Source organism: Salvelinus sp. IW2-2015, linkage group LG27 (genome assembly GCF_002910315.2).
Source record: "Salvelinus sp. IW2-2015 linkage group LG27, ASM291031v2, whole genome shotgun sequence".
Classification (NCBI taxonomy): Eukaryota; Metazoa; Chordata; class Actinopteri; order Salmoniformes; family Salmonidae; genus Salvelinus; species Salvelinus sp. IW2-2015.
In genome coordinates, this window is record NC_036867.1 from 18,249,151 (window position 1) to 18,267,682 (window position 18,532).

The window sequence follows — 18,532 nt, forward strand, 5'->3', positions numbered from 1 at the left end:
GTCTCGGTTTAGGAGCGCTGATCTTGGATCAGGTCCACCCCTGTCCATGTCATCTTATTCATTGTGATCTAAAAGGCCCAACTGATCCTAAATCAGAACTCCTGCTTTGATACACTTGATATATGCAGCCCTGAACACAGTGACAGACCTTGATGTAAGCCAATTCAATGTGCCCCGTTGGCATAAATTCCCAGGTAAACATAGCGAGTCTCTCCTTTTCTTCCCCCCAGGTCCATGGTTCCGCTGCTGCAGGTCATCTCCCGGGGGTCTCCCATGTCTCTGGAAGACTCCAATCGCATCATTCCCCTCTTCTACCTCTTCAGTTCCCTCTTCAGTCACTCGCTCATCTCTGTGCACGACAGCGAGTTCTTTGGCTACCCCATGGAAGGTCATGGTAGGCCACTCCCTCTGTACTATTCCCTATGCACTACTTTTGACCAGGGCCCATAGTGTGCTATTTTGGACGCAGAACCTAGTCTCAAAATCACCTGCCTCTTGTTTTGAATTGGGGTGCAGCTGACATTGTATTTTACGTTGAATTTAAAGGCTTCTACACATGTACACTGAGTGTTGAAATCATTAAGGACAACTTCCTAATATTGAGTTGTACCCCCTTTTGCCCTCAGAACAGCCTCAATTCATCGGGGCCTGGACTCTACAAGGTGTCCAAAGCGTTCCACAGGGATGCTGGCCCATGTTGACGCCAATGCTTCCCACAGTTGTGTCAAGTTGGCTGGATGTCCTTTGGGTAGTCCACCATTCTTGATACACTTGGGAAACTGTAGAGTGTGAAAAACCCAGCAGCATTGCAGTTCTTGACATGAATTGGTGCGCCTGGCACCTACTACCATACCTCGTTCAAAGGAACTTCAAATCTCGTCTTGCCCATTCATCCTCTGAATGGCACACATACACAATCCATGCGTCAATTGTCTCAAYGCTTAAAAATACTTGAACCTGTCTCCTCCCTTTCATGTTTTCTGATTTGAATCGAATTTAACAGGTGACATTGATAAGGGATCATAGACTGACCAGGTGAATGCAGGTTGAACCTATGTCATGGATTTTTTTTTTTACACTCAGTATATTTTTTATCCAGATGGATAGTCTCACAAATGTGTGTAATATTCATTGGGCAACAACAGTAAGAGATGTAGGGTGACATTTTCCCCTGGCAAAGACCAGCTGTGCTGTGAACGAACGCACAGGTAGCGTTCTAAATAACGGGAGCGCCGATACTGTACCTTACGATTGCATTGCATGTGGTGTGTAAATCACACTTTGATTAAATCTCCGGTTGAACTAAAGTTCTTTCTCATGGAAATTGGAACAAAAGTCGTGCTGCATAATTCATAATTTAACTTTGTGCATTAGCTCACGGCGCAGTTGTCTTTGCGAGAGGAAAATGTCGCCTGCACTGTGTTCAATGGCTGATTGGCAGTAAACAGCCGTCCATTCCTCCTGTCCACCCGTTTTCAGGCCACAGCAATACGTCCATGATGCCGTTCACATTGTCCGAGCTGGTGACCCTGTCTCGGTTACTAAGGGACGCTTGTCTGGGCATTATCAAGCTGGCCTACCCAGAGACCAAGACGGAGCACCGCGAGGAGTACATGGCTGCCTTCCGCAGCGTGGGGGTCAAGACAAACACAGAGGTGCAGCAGCGCATCCAGGCCGAGCAGAAACGTTGGGTCCAGCTCTTCAAGGTGAATGCCCACCCATCGCCCTGGCATGGTCAGGGTCATATTCATTAGTCCCACTGTAGCAAAACGTTTTGCAACGGGAAATGCATACAAGCTTTCTTATTGAACAAAGTTCAGGTAGTCCCTCCCTTTTTGACCCATTTGCTTCCGTTTCACTCCTAGTGAATGCGACCCAGGCAGTGGCTCCACATCTAATTGAGGGTTTTGATACGGTCCTATGTTTACAAAATAATTCAGAAAACTTGTTTCATAATCCAACATTTAGATGCCTCCCAACTGGCTTGAGTCCTTACTCTTGTAAACGGATTTGGAAAATGGTTACATGCTAGTGTATTCAGTGTCCTCTTGAATGCTCTCTTTTTAAAAGTACAATGCAGCCATTATTTCACTATCACATCATTTCTGGGTAACAATTAAGTACCTTACTTAATGGTCAAAAAGAAGCAAAAATGGCTTCTTAGCAAAGAGCTATTTCTCAAGCAAGACTTTTGTTAGGACTGTCTGGAAGTGGTTTGAGTGGGGATGGGAAAACTGAAAAATAGCTGTTATTGGCAGAGAGGTTTGGAACTCTCTTATTGGTCTATTAACTATTTTACAGCATAGTGACCTCACCATGGAAAGCCAAAACTCCATTCCACTAAAACAGGCTGAAGTTTCAGTTGGTCTTTTCAAACTGCTCTTACACTAAAAGGGCATTATCATAATTTTCACAATTTCACAATATTTATCCAACTTCATAGTGTGGAAATATATATAAACACAGGAAAACCACGTTTTTGACTGCACTGTGCCTTTATAAAGGGTCTTATTTTGACTTTGGTTTCTCTCATAGCTTTTACAGAAATGTGTCGATAAGCAACAGAGCATGCATGGCTAAATTCACACCAGGAAGAGCAAAGGGGGTTGAATTAGGACATTAATTGTCTGTTTACTGAAAGGAAATGAGGCAGATGACAACATTAGGTTAATTTGCCACTCGTCAGGCCTCTCTCATCTTTACCTCTCTCCTTTACTCTATGCTCCTCTCCCTCTATTCTCCTCTTCCTCCTCTCTCTTTCCCTGAAACGGTAATTAAGTGACTTCGTTCTTGGCTTTGAATTTGAGAGAGGGCCTCGAAGGTGAGCGAGGCTTTCTTTCAGCCGAGGTGTTGGCCGTGTACAAATGCGGCAGGAATTTCATAACAGATCGAGGAGCGCAAACACCGTCAGCTAAAACGACCCATTAAAGAAGTGGGAGAGCAGGGGGAAAGGCATTTTCCAAATTGAACGGGGGCTGGATTTACAGTCGCTTTAACGCCGCTGACCCCCTAACACGCTAATGTTTGGTTCGAGTCATCAGCCGTCCCTCGACCATCTTTTATCACCCCCATTGTCGAGCTATCTATATAATTGAAAGAAGTTAATTTAATGAAAATGATCAACTAAGCTTGTATTAATATCGCTAATGGACCTTCTCTTCTTGGCTATGTTTGGAGAGGGATGTCACGGTGGAGTTTGAGAAAGGCCCATTAAGGCGTGCACTTAACCCAATGGGCTAATTAAGGAATGCTTATTCATTCCTCGGAGTAGGGGCTACGTCTCCGAGCCCATCGTCCGCGCCACGAACAGCGTTTGGCACTCCCCATTATTACTGAGGATAGCGACTCCAGTCGTCGCTGATGACTGCCCGAGATTGATCGCGTCCCGTATGAAAACGTTGTGTGTTTTTGAAAATAACATTTCCATTCAAACTGTGTTGCCTGCTTATTGTGTTAAATTGTTTCAAGGTAATTACGTGTCTGACTACTCCTAGCTAGTGCCGGTAATGACTGTGGAGTGAGATTATGGAAAGGATCAATGTAGACATGACAACTTCAGTCTTTACAGTGGAGTACTTATCAACTTCTATCTAACATTCATATCCCAAATCTGCACACAGTAAGACATGGGATAGGAGGCAACAAATCCATGTTTTTCACAGGACAGTACAGGAACCTGTTTTTAGGACAGGACTGTACAAGATTGACATTTTTTTGTTATTGACGGTACTGGACAGGAATAAATATCCCAACAACTCTCACCCTGACCCTAACTCACAGTACAACAGATTTACACCGGTCAAAATGTTGCTCTCGGTCACGTGGCTGATGTAAATTAACTCTGGTGCTGGACATGGAGGGATGACTCCAGCCATTTCTCTTTTCTACTATCATTATGGCACGCTAATGGCTCAACTCACAAATAGTTTTAGAGGAAGCAGCTTGTTGTCTAGCCTCCACATAGATGAGTTTGTTTACAAAGAAACAAAATCTATGTTAAAATGACACGTTTCAAGTGTTTAAAATGACTAGTATGTTTAACTTTTGTAACTTTTGGTTTCACATATGTATTTTGCTGCACTTTCACCTATTCATTACATAACCAACGTATTTTCATTTGTTTTTATATGAAGTAGAGAGACTGAGAAAGAACAGAGGGAGTGGTTTGTTCTCAGGGTCCTGAGTGTCTGACTTTTATTTGTGTTTATTGCTATTTATTTTGCAGGTCATCACTAACTTGGTAAAGATGGTGAAGGCTCGTGACATCAGACGACCATTCTGTCCAGCAGGCCATTGGCTTGCTGAAGAGGTCAACATCCGAGCAGATAAGGTAACCGTGCTCTTGGCCATTACGTCAGACTCGTTGCCCTTAATGAGTTAATCCGTCTTATCACTAATATGCTTTACTCAATAACACTTCACTGACAATTCATTTGAACAATCCACCTTTATGACTGCATGCAGGGCTTATGAAGACCATTTAGTTTCTATATGTTATAACATCTACGGGATGCATGCAATGTCATGAACTGAGCACTGACATGTACCTTTAGGAGTGTCTATGTACAAGGTGTTAAGATGGATCGAATACGTTAACTTTATTGTCCAATTACATGGACATTCATTTTGTGAGGTCAGCATACAAAATACACTAACACATGCAATACAAAAATGCTGGGAAGTGACCATACATAGTCCCTGTGGCATACTGTCAGGCCATGTGTTGGGTCCACGTTATGTCCCATGTAGGATGTTGTTAGTATAGTCATGCTGACTGGAGCCGTGCTCGTCCCCCTCCAGGTGACCCAGTTGTACGTCCCTTCAGCCAGACACGTGTGGAGGACGCGGAGGATGGGACGCATCGGGCCCCTGCAGTCCACACTGGATGGTAGGATACAATATAGTAGCCCCAAAAAGTAGTTCCTGTTATTCATTAACGATGACGGTGGGAAACCCTGTGCATCCTAGCTATCCGGTATATAACTGTGCATATCCAGCTAGTGTTAGCATGGGGGAAGTGTGTCATGTTTTCCTATGGGAAACATGAACAGTTCCCTGTCTTAGTAATGCGTGTCTTTGGCATAAACCAACCACTGATGGTCGTCACAGATTTTAGAAGTAAATTGGGGTACAGGGAACACTGTGTGACCTCTGGTAAATGAAGCTCTTAGGTCAGCTCAGCTGTAATCTCAGGTTTGTTGTTTTCCTTCGAGTCATTCCAAAAATGCCTCAGCGAAGTGCCAGGGAGGGCAATGGGCCGAGAGAGACAGCCAGGCTCTTATGCCTTTTAATTTAGAGCTGCGTCGCGGGCCTCCGGCAGCGGGCAGAGAGCTGGTGTGAAAACAAACGGATAACAATGCGTGTATGATCTGCCTAATGCCACTCCAGCCAGCCCCGATACCTGGATCAATTCAATTAGCCTGAGAGTCCTGATGAGCGCAGCCACATCTGGCTGTTTATTCGTCTGCCCTTTCTTCATTTCCTTAAATGGACAGGCCCCTCGGGTGATGAATGGCCAACGTATTGACCACTCTGGGCCATATTTCTCCTCAAAGATGGAAACCTGATGGGCGAAATGCAGATGGGATTGACTAATTGAGCTCTAAGGGAGACAATGAAGCGGTGGAGAATGGCGGTTTAACTTTGCTTTTGTGGCAGTTTTTTGTTCTAAACGGTTCCGAATGATGAGTTTAATACAAAACAACCGTCCGGGCGTGTTGGACGGGCAGCTCACAGTTGCGTTAATTGAAAGTGTGTGTTAGTGAGGTAGGGGGAGTTAAGGCAGGATTGAGCACTCTTTAATGGGCTGCCTGTAAACAGTCAGCTGGGTGGAGAGAGGGGGCCTAGCAGGTTTGTAGTCAGGTAGGGAGTAGAGTTAGCAGGCATGCAGGATGGGGGGGAAAACCCAATCCTTCCATTTCTCCAGTTATCTGGGTTTGGCCCCCTCCATGAATACGCGTCTGGGTTTTCTGTTCAGTGTTTGTCATTAGGGAGATGCAGGTCAAGAGTGTGGGGTTTAGATTCTGGTAGTGGGAAAGAGAAACCTCGGTGCAGCCTGGTCAGCATCTATCCACACACTGTGTGGTCATGGAAACCCTACATGGGGCTTTTAGGAAGCCCTACATTGGGCTTTTATTAGATGGATGGATGGATGGATGAATTAGAGCCGGATGGATGGATAGATAACTAGATGGCGGATCAGATTGATGAATGGTCGGATAGTGTGGATAGATGGGTTAATTGATGAAGTGAAGATGGATGGATAAATGAATAAATAACTAGATGGATGGGTAGAAGACAGACAGATTGACTGTTACAGAGCAGTTTAAGCTAACGTTGTTGTACTGTGTTGTATGTAGAGTCATGCACGGGTCAGCTTTTTGGAGCCGGCCACATCAATTCCGAGCCCCACCCGATATCCGACATCAGGACAGATTTTTCTCCACAACCTGACCCACCTGCATAGAATTGTTCTGAGAGCCGATTCGTGACCTGCCAAATAACATCAATTTCTTTAGTTGCTTTTATGACTCCAGAGTAGTAGACTATTAGTGTATTCCCCGCATTAATTAATTTGTCTGCTTGTCTATTCAGCGTTTGGATAAAAGGAAACCATGCCACGAATTAAGAACGATAGGCCTATCTTTTTTTATTTTCACGATGCGATGCGGCACTTTGACAACTCAGATCTCTTTGAAAAAGAGCCTTCTAACTAGCCTTCTACTCACCTAATGAAAGCCTATAGCCGACAACAAAACAATACCGTGACATTCAATATTTAGATAAATAGTTTAATTGAAACTTAAATCAACAATTCCCAGAATCTAATAGGCTATGGGCTGCAAAAATAGCCTATATTTAGTAGGCTACTCAAACTTTTACCAGCTGCACCGGTTCATATTTTATATGGCCTGGGTATGGTCAAAAACTGGTACGCGCAATGCTGTCGGGGGTACGTTATATATATATATATTTCATATTTTCAAACAGTCCATTTATATTTTCTAACGGGGCTATACATTTGGGTGAGGTTTTTTTCTCGCCTGAGTAGCCTCGTTTCACTGCCCAAAATAATATTAAACCATCTAGTGTCTAGCGAAATAACAACACAATGTCAAATACAGGTAGCCTAGTCAAATAATTAACATCCAAACACATTAACCGTTACTCTCTCACGGGAATTCCACTAACGGTCCGTATGGAGACAAAAGTAGCTGCTGCTCATGTTGGTATCTGTACTGATGGCGCAAAAGCCATGACAGGGAGACATAGTCGAGTGGTGACCCGCATGCAAGCAGTTGCTCCCGACGCCACTTGGGTACACTGCAGCATCCACCGAGAGGCTCTTGCTGCCAAGGGAATGCCTGACAGCTTGAAAGACGTTTTGGACACTACAGTGAAAATGGTTAACTTTGTTAAAGCGAGGCCCCTGAACTCTCGTGTATTTTCTGCACTATGCAATGATATGGGCAGCGACCATGTAACGCTTTTACAACATACAGAAGTGCTCTGGTTATCAAGGTGCAAAGTATTGACACGTTTTTCTTAATTTAGAGACGAGCTTAAATTTTTCTTTACTGACCATAATTTTCACTTGTCATCATGCAAGCGGTCAGACGAGTTTCTCACACGACTGGCCTATCTGGGTGATGTTTTTTCTCGCCTGAATGATCTGAATCTAGGATTACAGGGACTCTCCGCAACTATATTCAATGTGCGGGACAAAATTGAGGCTATGATTAAGAAGTTGGAGCTCTTCTCTGTCTGCATTAACAAGGACAACACACAGGTCTTTCCATCGTTGTATGATTTTTTTGTGTGCAAACTAACTCAATTTACGGACAATGTCAAATGTGATATAGCGAAGCACCTGAGTGAGTTGGGTGCGCAATTACGCAGTTACTTTCCCAAAACGGATGACACAAACAACTGGATTTGTTATCCCTTTCATGCCCTGCCTCCAGTCCACCTACCGATATCTGAACAAGAGTGCCTCATCGAAATTGCAACAAGCGGTTCTGTGAAAATGTAATTTAATCAGAAGCCACTGCCATATTTCTGGATTGGGCTGCGCTCAGAGTATTCTGCCTTGGCAAATCGCGCTGTGAAGACACTGATGCCCTTTGCAACCACGTACCTATGTGAGAGTGGATTCTCGGCCCTCACTAGCATGAAAAATAAATACAGGCATAGACTGTGTGTGGAAATTGATTTAAGACCGATTCTCTCCAATACAATCCAACATTGCAGAGTTATGTGCATCCTTTCAAGCACACCCTTCTCATTAAACTGTGGTGAGTTATTCACAATTGTTGATGAACAAATAAGGTTTTATATGTAAGATGGTTAAATAAAGAGCAAAATTACTGATTATTATATTATTATTTGTGCCCTGGTCCTATAAGAGCTCTTTGTCACTTCCCACGAGCTGGGTTGTGACGACAACTCACACTCATTCTTATGTTTAATAAATGTATCGTATAGTGTGTGTGTGTGTGTGGCTGACCCTGGTACGCAGCTGGAGGTTGAATGTTTGAAGGGGTACGGGACTATAAAAAGTTAGGGAACCTCTGGTCTAAATGAACGAAAGCCTGAATAAAATGTAATTTTTTACTGATAATTAACTGAATGATCTTAAACAAATACCTGCTTGCACTTTTGCAGGCTGTGTATCCATCTACCGGGTGGTTGTCCTCCCTGTCCACAATGACTACAAAATCCTTCCAACCCGGGAATTTCACTTCCGCAGCACCTGTTTCTACGATGGTGTATTTCACCATCATAACCTTTCTTTCTAATTCTCCTGTTACCTTAGCCATTTTCGTGTGAGCTAGGTGTCAGGGAAAATAAACTTGGCAACCCATTGTTGCGTGGCAGAAGGGAACATAAGCACTGCACGTGGACAAATTAGGCATGTTTCAGCACCACACATAATGGACAGTTCCCTGCTCCACTCTCACTGCATGGCTGGGTAGCCTAAGCCTAGGCTATGTCTGCCTCACCGCTCACGTAATGGAATTTGCAACACAATTCAGCACAACAAGCTCCTGGCTTTTTATCTTAATTTTGAAATGTTTTCGAACCGCAATATAATTGTTCTGAACTGCGAGCCTCCCAGAGGGTAGGAAGAATGTTTTAATTTCACCCGCCTGCTGATTCAATTTTTTTGTTGCGGGTCAACTGCGGGGAACCGTGGGTGTCCGACCAGATGCAGGACTCTACTGTATTGTTGTTGAAGACGAGGACAAATAAAGGATGTTCAAATCTATTCTATTCTAGTGGGGATGGAGCCTCCACAGCTGTCTGTGTCTGAGGAGAGACACTTGGCCATCCTGACTGAGCTGCCCTTCGTCGTGCCCTTTGAGGAGCGAGTCAAGGTGCTCCACATCTCAGCCCTGCATATTGCTCCATGTACTTGTTATAAAACCCAAACCCTTGAGAAATAGTCTGTATAACTGACTTCATTTTCACCTCATTTATCAATGTGTCACTATATTAGTTATTCTACAATTCGCAGACATTACCTCTCAGAAACCAATTGAAGAGAAAACAAGCACATAGCATTTGTTTACATTGTTTTATCGTCTTTATTTACTACCTCCATTAGAAATAGTCCATGTAGTCAGTATAGATGTCCTATAAAACCTGGCTGGCTGTAGGTAGTCATTTAAATCTGCTTGTCCCTGGTGAAGATCTTCCAGAGGCTGATCTACGCGGACAAGCGGGACGTCCAGGGAGACGGGCCGTTTCTGGACGGGATCAACGTCACCATCAGACGGAACTACATCTACGAGGACGCCTACGACAAGCTCTCCCCAGAAAACGGTACATGGTTAGGCTGAGGAGGGATACAGCTTGGTTAGAAGGGTAATGTCTCGGGCTGCGTCCCAATAGTCTCTCCTTTCTCCCAAAGTGTGCACTTGTTCACTTCCATTTGGATGGAAATTACTGGTATAATAAAGTAGTGAACGAGTGCACATTTCGGGACGCAGCCTCAGTTTCTAATATTTGTGGTCCATAAAATCCAGATTTTGTCGTCGAGGTTACAGATCCCATTAGAAATGAAGGCTAGCTTTCGCATCGGTCTCGGAACTGTGGGATTTATTTTAAGTCCCCTCTTTTGTGTTTGAATTTAAAAGAGCACTCGTTTGGCCACATGATTAAAGTGAGTAGTAGGAGACCTTGCCTTGGAGGCTGAAAACGATATAATTTATGTGACTTTCTATGTTATAGGTGCTCTGATTTATCACCGCACGTGAATTATGCTGAAACATGACCTCTTTTGATACGCTTTGTTTTGAATATTCCTCAGGTCAGAGAAATCATGCCTCAATGTGGAAAAGGGACCAAAAAAAACACAAAAATAGATATTTTCTGTTTTATCCCTACATTTACAGTAGATTTTTAGATTGTAAACTGTGCTTCTACTTTGAGTAGAAAACTCTGATCTTTCAAAAGAGGTGTCAGAATAAGGGAATTGAATCTAACTTTTTAATAATTTTTTTCATCATTTCTGGGAGTAAAATATAACAGGCCTTTTCTATATATTATATTTCTATATTTTCTGTATTAACTTGATTACCCCCCCGTGTCCCCTGTATCCAGAGGCGGACCTGAAGAAACGTATCCGGGTGCACCTGCTCAACGCCCACGGCCTGGACGAGGCGGGCATCGATGGAGGGGGCATCTTCCGTGAATTCCTCAACGAGCTGCTCAAGTCGGGCTTCAACCCCAACCAGGGGTTCTTCAAGACCACCAACGAGGGCCTTCTCTACCCCAGCCCCACCGCCCAGATGCTGGTGGGGGACTCCTTCGCCAGACACTACTACTTCCTGGGACGGATACTGGGGAAGGTAAAGTTATCAATATAAACATTTTATGTGTTTTATTGGATAGAGGAGAGACAGTGGAAAGATGGTTTCACAAAGGCAGTGGGCCGGATTCGAACCCATGCCGATGCTGGGCAAACGTGTGCTGTTGGGGGGCTAGACCACCCAGGCGGCACTGGGAAAGGTAAAGCTGTCTATTTCCAGGTCTCTGTAAAAGGCAGTGTTCTTGTGTAGTCAATACAGTGTAAAGTGGAGCCTCTAGCTAGGTTCCATTAACTTGTCCAGTGATCTCTTTGATGATATCTAGAACGTTTGAAAAGAAGGTAGATTGCCTACCATGGGTGCATTTCCATTGAGCTGTCTTGTCTAAAAACAGCTGGACATAATGACGTTTCACCTGAAGAAAAAAATTCCCCATTATCCATTTAAGCAAATTGCCGTTCTGCCCTTGAGCAAGGCAGTTAACCCCCAACAACAATTGCTCCCCGGGCGCCGATGACGTGGACGTCGATTAAGGCAGCCCCCCGCACCTCTGATTCAGAGGGGTTGGGTTAAATGCGGAAGACACATTTCAGTTGAATGTATTCAGCTGTGCAACTAACTTTCCCTTTCCCATTAACTGGCTAAGGCCTGTATGCCCGGCCCACCTATCGGTTTCATAAAAAAAWATATATATTTTTATTTAATTAGGGAAGTCAGTTAAGAACACATTCTTATTTACAATGACGGCCTAGGAACAGTGGGTTAACTGCCTTGTTCAGGGGCAGAACAACAGATTTTTACCTTGTCAGCTCAGGGATTCGATCTAGCAACTTTTCGGTTACTGGCCCAACGCTCTAACCACTAGGCTACCTGCCGCCGCATATCTCAGGTAGCCTGCAAAAGCCAGCATGGATAGTAGTAGGGCTAACCCCATTTAGTCGACTGGTCCATTGTTTGGTCAATATGCTGTTGGTCGACCAAGATATTTTTTAGTCGAGCAGTGGCAAATATATAGAAAGGAATGATGGATTTTTAGGATTTTTAATCGCAGTGCTTAAAGCATTAGACAAGTTCAGTAGCTTAAATATAGTTGATTTTATTCAAACATAGGGTGTGTCTATTATATATGGAAAAATAAACGTTTTAACAGAACACAACAGTCGACTTGTCGACCAATATTTTTTGGGGTCAGGGACAAAAAATATTTGCCATTTAGGCCATTCAAATAATTGTGTGTGGTTACTTATRGCCATGGTGTAACTTGCACTCGTAGGCCTAGAGTTCTGAACCAATTTGATGGTGAAACTTCAAATTGCAATGTGAAGCAATTCAGTCYTTCTTGAAAGTCAAGACAATCCTTGTCTTGCAAAAGCTTTTTTTTTTATTGTTGAATAAATGGATATTGCAAGCTGTGTGCATTTAGAATTAAATGTTGAATGGAGCTTATAGTTACGTGATAACATCACGTGCCTCGCGTACCTTCAACATTTATCTGCAATAATAATCTATTTGAAAAACACAATTTCCATAATTTGTCGCAATAAAGTTGAACAYYWGAAYAATCCACTCCGTCGAACGGATACACATTTATTTGATCTTTGGATAATTTCTCCTGCATCTGCCGTTTCCATTACAAATGTTCGCGACATTGCTTTTGTGGAATAAACCTGGGTCAATGGGAACCTGCCTAATGTCACAGACAATGGAAGAATGAGATGCTAAAGTGCCTTGCAGCAGGAACTCACCCATTTAGAAATTAGGGAAYACTCACCCAAGGGTGTAGTTATTATCACCAGGTATCTTCAAGCATTAACGGAAACAACAAGCACCTCTAATGTTGTAATTAGATGGTAAACCAACCAATGTGGGTAAGTAGATGGTAGGTAAACCAACCAACGTTTGATGAAGTCTAATCAGTTAATGAGATGTGAAATGTAGTCGGCAACACCGCGCTCCAGTACCTCAGGGAGGGGGTTCTGGCCTGCCCTCTTGTGGTCCTTCTCTGACGGTCACGCTGTGCCCCAGACACCAGCAGATCATCTGGGTTTGATTAGAGATCACTACCAATGAGGCTGCCCTAACATTGAATAACAGAGGTACAGTACAGGGACAAGGCTGATTCATTATAACATGCAATGGTTGTTAGTATTTCAACTTGACTTCATATCTAACAACGGTGTTTGTTGTCCTTGATAATTATATATATATTTTTAAGTGATGTCCAAGAATGTGACCAGTTTGAATGGAATAAGCTATAGAGCTTGAACCCGAGTTTGGTTTATTAACCCTACAGCATGTGCAATCTGTTGATGGCTTTGTTTTCCCTTCCCCCTTTTCCCCTCCCTGATGGCACAATTTATTAGAGCCTAATGTTTTTAAATGTTCTTTAATGCATGTGCTGGCTGATTGTTTATCGAGATGCTGTGAGAGAGTGTGTGTGTGTGAGTCGGGAAGAGGGGTCATCTCATTCTCAACGGGAGAAGAATGACCTCATGACAACCGGCCCCCTCTAAATATGGCCTTCCATTAGCCAGTGATTCTTTCCTCGTTGTTTGTGGAGCGATTGCATTTGGCCGGGCGCTAAATCAGCGCCAGCCCCCCGCCGTCAGGGACATAAATAAGCGGTCAAAGCATGTGGTAATAGCATTTTGATCTGAAAGTCCTCTCCCGCTCTCTCTCTCTCTCCCGCTCTCTCCAAGATGGTCCCGTCCACTCGTCAGAGCACCATAACTCCTCCTGGGCTTTGGCCCTAAATAGCACCCTATTCCCTTTTTTATAGTGCACTACTTTTGACCAGTCATATGGGCCCTTGTCAAAGTAGTGCACTACATAGGGCTTTAGGGTGCCATTTGGGACTAGGCCTGGTCTCTCTCTGTATTCGTCCTGCTGTGAAATGGCCAGTCAGCTGCTAGCAGCATGCTCTGCTCCCCCCTCCCCTCTCAKTACAGCTAATGGCTCAGGCAATAAAGGTGGGGGAAATTATTTTGAATTTGGCTTTCAAATTAACCCTACCTAAAGTTCTCTCTTTCTCCATAAATACGGGCTTGTGAGTGCTCGTTTGAGTGGTGTATTGATATTTGTTTAGTGCTGTTATTGGCGATGAACCGTTGCGGAAAGATGGAACTGTTATAGATTAGGATTGCATCACTGCTGCGCTGAGATGCGTGGTACACACGCCAAGGCCTATGGGACACAGGAGATTAATATAGTTAATGAATGGCCTCCCGGCCTGCCATTGTTGTGGAGGTAATGTATTCTRGTCAGGAGTGGGCCTGTTTGTGGTACTCACTGAAATTGTATTGGACATCACAATATGGGCTATCGCTCTTCCTAACTTGTCCTCCCAACTGACATGTCTAAAGGTTGACTCCACAAACAGAAACCACATAACATTACAGACCACATGAGTATATAATGAGAATGAAAGCATATTGAATTCTCATAGCCTTCAGTATTGTATCTCTCTAGCATCTGGAGTCTAAGGTAAGGTTGCTGGTCTCTCACTGTTCTCTCTGGCATCTAAAAGCAACCGTGCAATGTCCACTTAAAAAGGGCAAATCGCGTCAAGTTAACGTCAAACCAAATAATTTAGTTGATTTTAGTTGATTTGGTCATGGGGAGAAAAAAAATATTCCTGTTGCTGAAGTTTGACTAATGTGTTTGGCTTACAGTTCCTCGTGGCCCATAGACTGATTTCAGAGTGAGGAACCATCCAAGTTGTAAAATACTGAACTTCCCCTTTAAGATGCTGTGCCGGCTGGTRGCTGTTTTCGGAGCCCCTCTTCTTCCCGACTCTTTTGTTGGGCTATTAAAGAGAGAGGTCTCCTGTTGCCAGTCTCACAGCTCCACATCACTGTCCAGCCAGGCTCCCAGTAACCTTCAGTAGGACGTGTGGATCAGACTGCCCCTCTCCTCTCCACGCCTCACCAATTACTCACCCCATCCATCCACCTGGAACACCCACCCTGCCCCTTCATGATAGTGCACTGCACCCAAAAGCCCTGTATTGTTAGCCCTGACCTGCCCTCCAAACTCTCTCAGGGTGGCMGAAGTTTTGTGTGTTTGTTTGCACCCCTCCCTCCTCATCCCTCCCTCCCTCACCCTCCTCCGTCCTCCTTAGTGCCTTTCCTCATTGATCTACCCGGTCGGACTAAAAGTTCCCCTTCAGAGGTGTCCAGGTTGCACCCCTGATTGATAGTGATGCGTTTGAAAGGCATTATATTTTGATTGATTCTTAATGTTGTAAATTAAGGGATTTATTTGGCAGCTAACAGAAGGCAACCTGCAATGTTGTCGGGCGTTTATTCTCCCTGATGGCGCCGCGATCTGTTTTAATTGCGTTGCCACTGCACTCACTTATATTAAAAGGGGACGGTCCATAATTAATCAGTTTTATCCTGAGTCATTTTGGCACAATTTCTGGCAATAAACACCCATAAATAAAGCGACCGAGAAAAAAAATATATATGCCACATGTTTTTACTCTTCCCCCATACAGGTCTACTTATTGCCACCTCTTCCRGGCACTGTGTTGTTATTGATAGGTTTCAAGGGGGCACTCGGCGCATATGGTCAGGGAATTCGTAGAGACTCCCCGAGAAATGCTGAGTGGATGAATTTGCATAAACAATAGACTGTGTTTGAAGTTGCCCAATTAACCTGTGTTTAGAAAATAGCCAGGGATTTATGCCTACCTATGTGTTTTAAGATGCATGCATTATGGAAATGGTGTAGATTTATAATCCATTTAGCTGATGTGGTCAGGATTTTTTTTGTGCAATCATTTATAAGGACCTGTATATTTAATGCTTGGAACGGGCTCTTTTCTTTAGGACAATTCCAGTACATTAGCTCCCCGTTTTATGAGTCACCTGCTTGGCCATGGTTCTTAATGGCAGCCCAGGTCAAGGATAGAATTTACATTTGTAAAGTTTGAGGCGGGCAGATTTGAAAGCCAGTATGTTTTAGACAGATTATGTTCTTGTGTTGCGCTCTTGCGCCGATGTGAACTGATTTACTACGTTATCGCTTTCACATCCGGTGTTCTGGTCACTCTCTTAATAATGCGTTTCGTAAAGGTTTTTAATTGAAAACAGCAAAGGTAGCTCTCATCTTTACCCATTGTTGTTATTGATTCTTCTCTTCACTGTTCTGTCACTGGTTATGTTAGTCTGATTTGTATGACTTTATCATGACCTCATTTTTATCATAAGAAATAATATATGCCATTTAGCAGACGCTTTTATCCAAAGCGACTTACAATCATCCGCGCATATATTTTCGTACGGGTGGCCACAGCTGGAATTGAACCAATGATCCTGGTGTTGGAAGCACCATGCTCTACCAACTGAGCCACACAGGATCACATCATGTTATCATGACCTTGTGACCTGAGTTAATCTATGACCCTGACCTTTGTTTCCTGTCTCCCTATAGGCCCTGTATGAGAACATGCTGGTGGAGCTGCCATTTGCCAGTTTCTTCCTGTCGAAGCTGCTGGGAACCAGTGCAGATGTGGACATCCACCACCTGGCCTCGCTGGACCCCGAGATGTACCGCAACCTGCTCTTCCTCAAGAGCTACGAGGACGATGTGGAGGACCTGGGACTCAACTTCACCATCGTCAACAACGACCTGGGAGAGGCACAGGTGTGTGAGTGTGCGGGTGTGTGTTTTGGGTGGGTGTGTTGGTATCCGTGTGTGTTTTGTGGGGGAAGGGTAAATAATTCACACACTACCACTCTCAGTATTATTCTCTCTCTATCATCTTTGATTGCCAGTGCCTCTTCCTCATTCGTGCCTGTTTCTGTGGCCTTGTCATTCTGTCCTTCTCTTCATTCCCTTTGTCCTGTTCTCTCCTTCATGTCGGTCTCTAGCTGCCACCCTCCCCGCTCCCTCACTCTCTCTATACGCTCTCCCTGTGAGGTGTTAATAATTAATTTCCCTCACATTGTCTGTATTTGGCGCTGAGAGAGATAAAGCACGTCGCCCGCTCTCGCCCTGACTGCTGCCGTGCAGCGGGGAATAGAAGGCTCTATGTTGACCGTTCCACCAAACGGGCCTTCGAGCAATTATCTCGGAACACGCCTGAGAGGCGCGACTTTCGCCACTTTAGCACGTTCACCACGTCTGAGCCTGGCTGATTTGACAGAGAGGGCCTATTCAGTGCCCTCTGGTCCCCCTCACCAGTCTCCCCGGGCTGGGTTAAGCACTCTACCCACTCCGCCTGTTTGCTCAGGGCCTTAGCTTTTCTTATTAGCTCCTCTTTAAACAGGCTTGAACAGTGTCGTTAGAATGTAGCCCGCGTTTGCAAATAGGGCATTGCAAATACAATACCGAAAACAATTTGCGGGAGATTAGGCACACACTCAGAGGCAGACTGGCCTATATATGCCCTCYGGAGATAGTCAAAGCAAGCAAACAAGATAAAGACAGTCATTCGCATGCAATAAGGTGTGGAGTCAATATGACCTGGAATCGCGTAACGTTACGGATTCTGAATGACCTGTTTGTTGAAAACATTGTCGATTCGATCATTTTCTGTATTACCTTTTGACTGAAATGTTGTTAAATTAAAGGTAATATAGATACCTTCTACAGAAGGGGTTTATTACTGGGAAGTATCTAACAACGGTGTACAATACGAGCAAGCTGCCTATAGCTGACTAAAGTACCCTTTTGTGGTGCTTAATTTTCTCTTTAAAACTTCTTATGGATCAAATCCCGTTAGCGGGATCGATTTGACAACATCCTGTGAAATGGCAGAGCGCCAAATTCAAATAAAATTATTAGAATTATTTAACTTTCATACAATCACAAGTGCAATACACCAAAATGAAGCTTAACTACTTGTTAAGCCAGCCAGAGTGTCAGATTTCAAAAAGGCTTTACGGCGAAAGCAAACCATGCTATTATCTGAGGACAGCACCCCATCAAACAAACACATGACAATCATATTTCAACCCGCCAGGCTCGACACAAAACTCAGAAATAACGATATAATTCATGCCTTACCTTTGAAGATCTTCTTCTGTGGGCACTCCAATATGTCCCATAAACATCACAAATTGTATTTTTGTTCGATTAATTCCGTCGTTATATCCCCAAAATGTTTTGCCTGCCAAATCAGTTCTGTAATACTCACAGACATTATTCAAACAGTTTTAGAAACTTCAGAGTGTTTTCTATCAAAATCAACGAATAATATGCATATCCTAGCTTCTGGGCCTGAGTAGCAGGCAGTTTACTTTGGGCACGCTCATCCGTTTCATCCGGACGTGAAAATACCGCCCCCTAGCCAAGAGAGGTTAACCCACTTTGTAGAGCAAACATTTTGCAGGGGGACATGCCCCCGCACCCCCTTAGCTGTCAAGTATCCACATTATTGAAAATAGTTAGGATTTTTAGGAACACAATGTTTTTAGTATCATAAGTATCATAAGCTCCTAAATTATCAGGATTATTTCACTGTGATTATTTGGTATGTGTCTTAACTCCTACAAAACCATTCAATCGATATACAAACTACTCCAGGAAGGGGAGAGATCAGGATTTGTGACCCAAAGCTCAACAAACTATAGCTGATGAAACAGGTTGGTGGAAGAATCTTGTGCCAAACTTTTAATGGACCAGCAGCTGTTCATGGACCATACCAAAGCCAGGAACAGAGAACTGGTCCTTATCCCTAGCGCACTGTCCCATCTTAGGCCTGCCAAACCGAC

At 43.9% G+C, this 18,532-nt stretch overlaps 1 protein-coding gene across 1 annotated transcript in view; it reads left to right on the forward strand.

Moving 5' to 3' along the window:
- The window catches only part of LOC111953417 (ubiquitin protein ligase E3C), a 36,702-nt gene that overhangs the window by 12,082 nt on the left and 6,088 nt on the right, over positions 1-18,532 (forward strand). The window contains exons 13-20 of the mRNA XM_023972669.2: positions 231-394; positions 1,480-1,706; positions 4,226-4,330; positions 4,801-4,888; positions 9,280-9,377; positions 9,693-9,825; positions 10,606-10,853; positions 16,248-16,460. Of these exons, the coding sequence (XP_023828437.1) occupies positions 231-394; positions 1,480-1,706; positions 4,226-4,330; positions 4,801-4,888; positions 9,280-9,377; positions 9,693-9,825; positions 10,606-10,853; positions 16,248-16,460 (1,276 nt within the window). The remainder of the gene's footprint in view (positions 1-230; positions 395-1,479; positions 1,707-4,225; positions 4,331-4,800; positions 4,889-9,279; positions 9,378-9,692; positions 9,826-10,605; positions 10,854-16,247; positions 16,461-18,532) is intronic.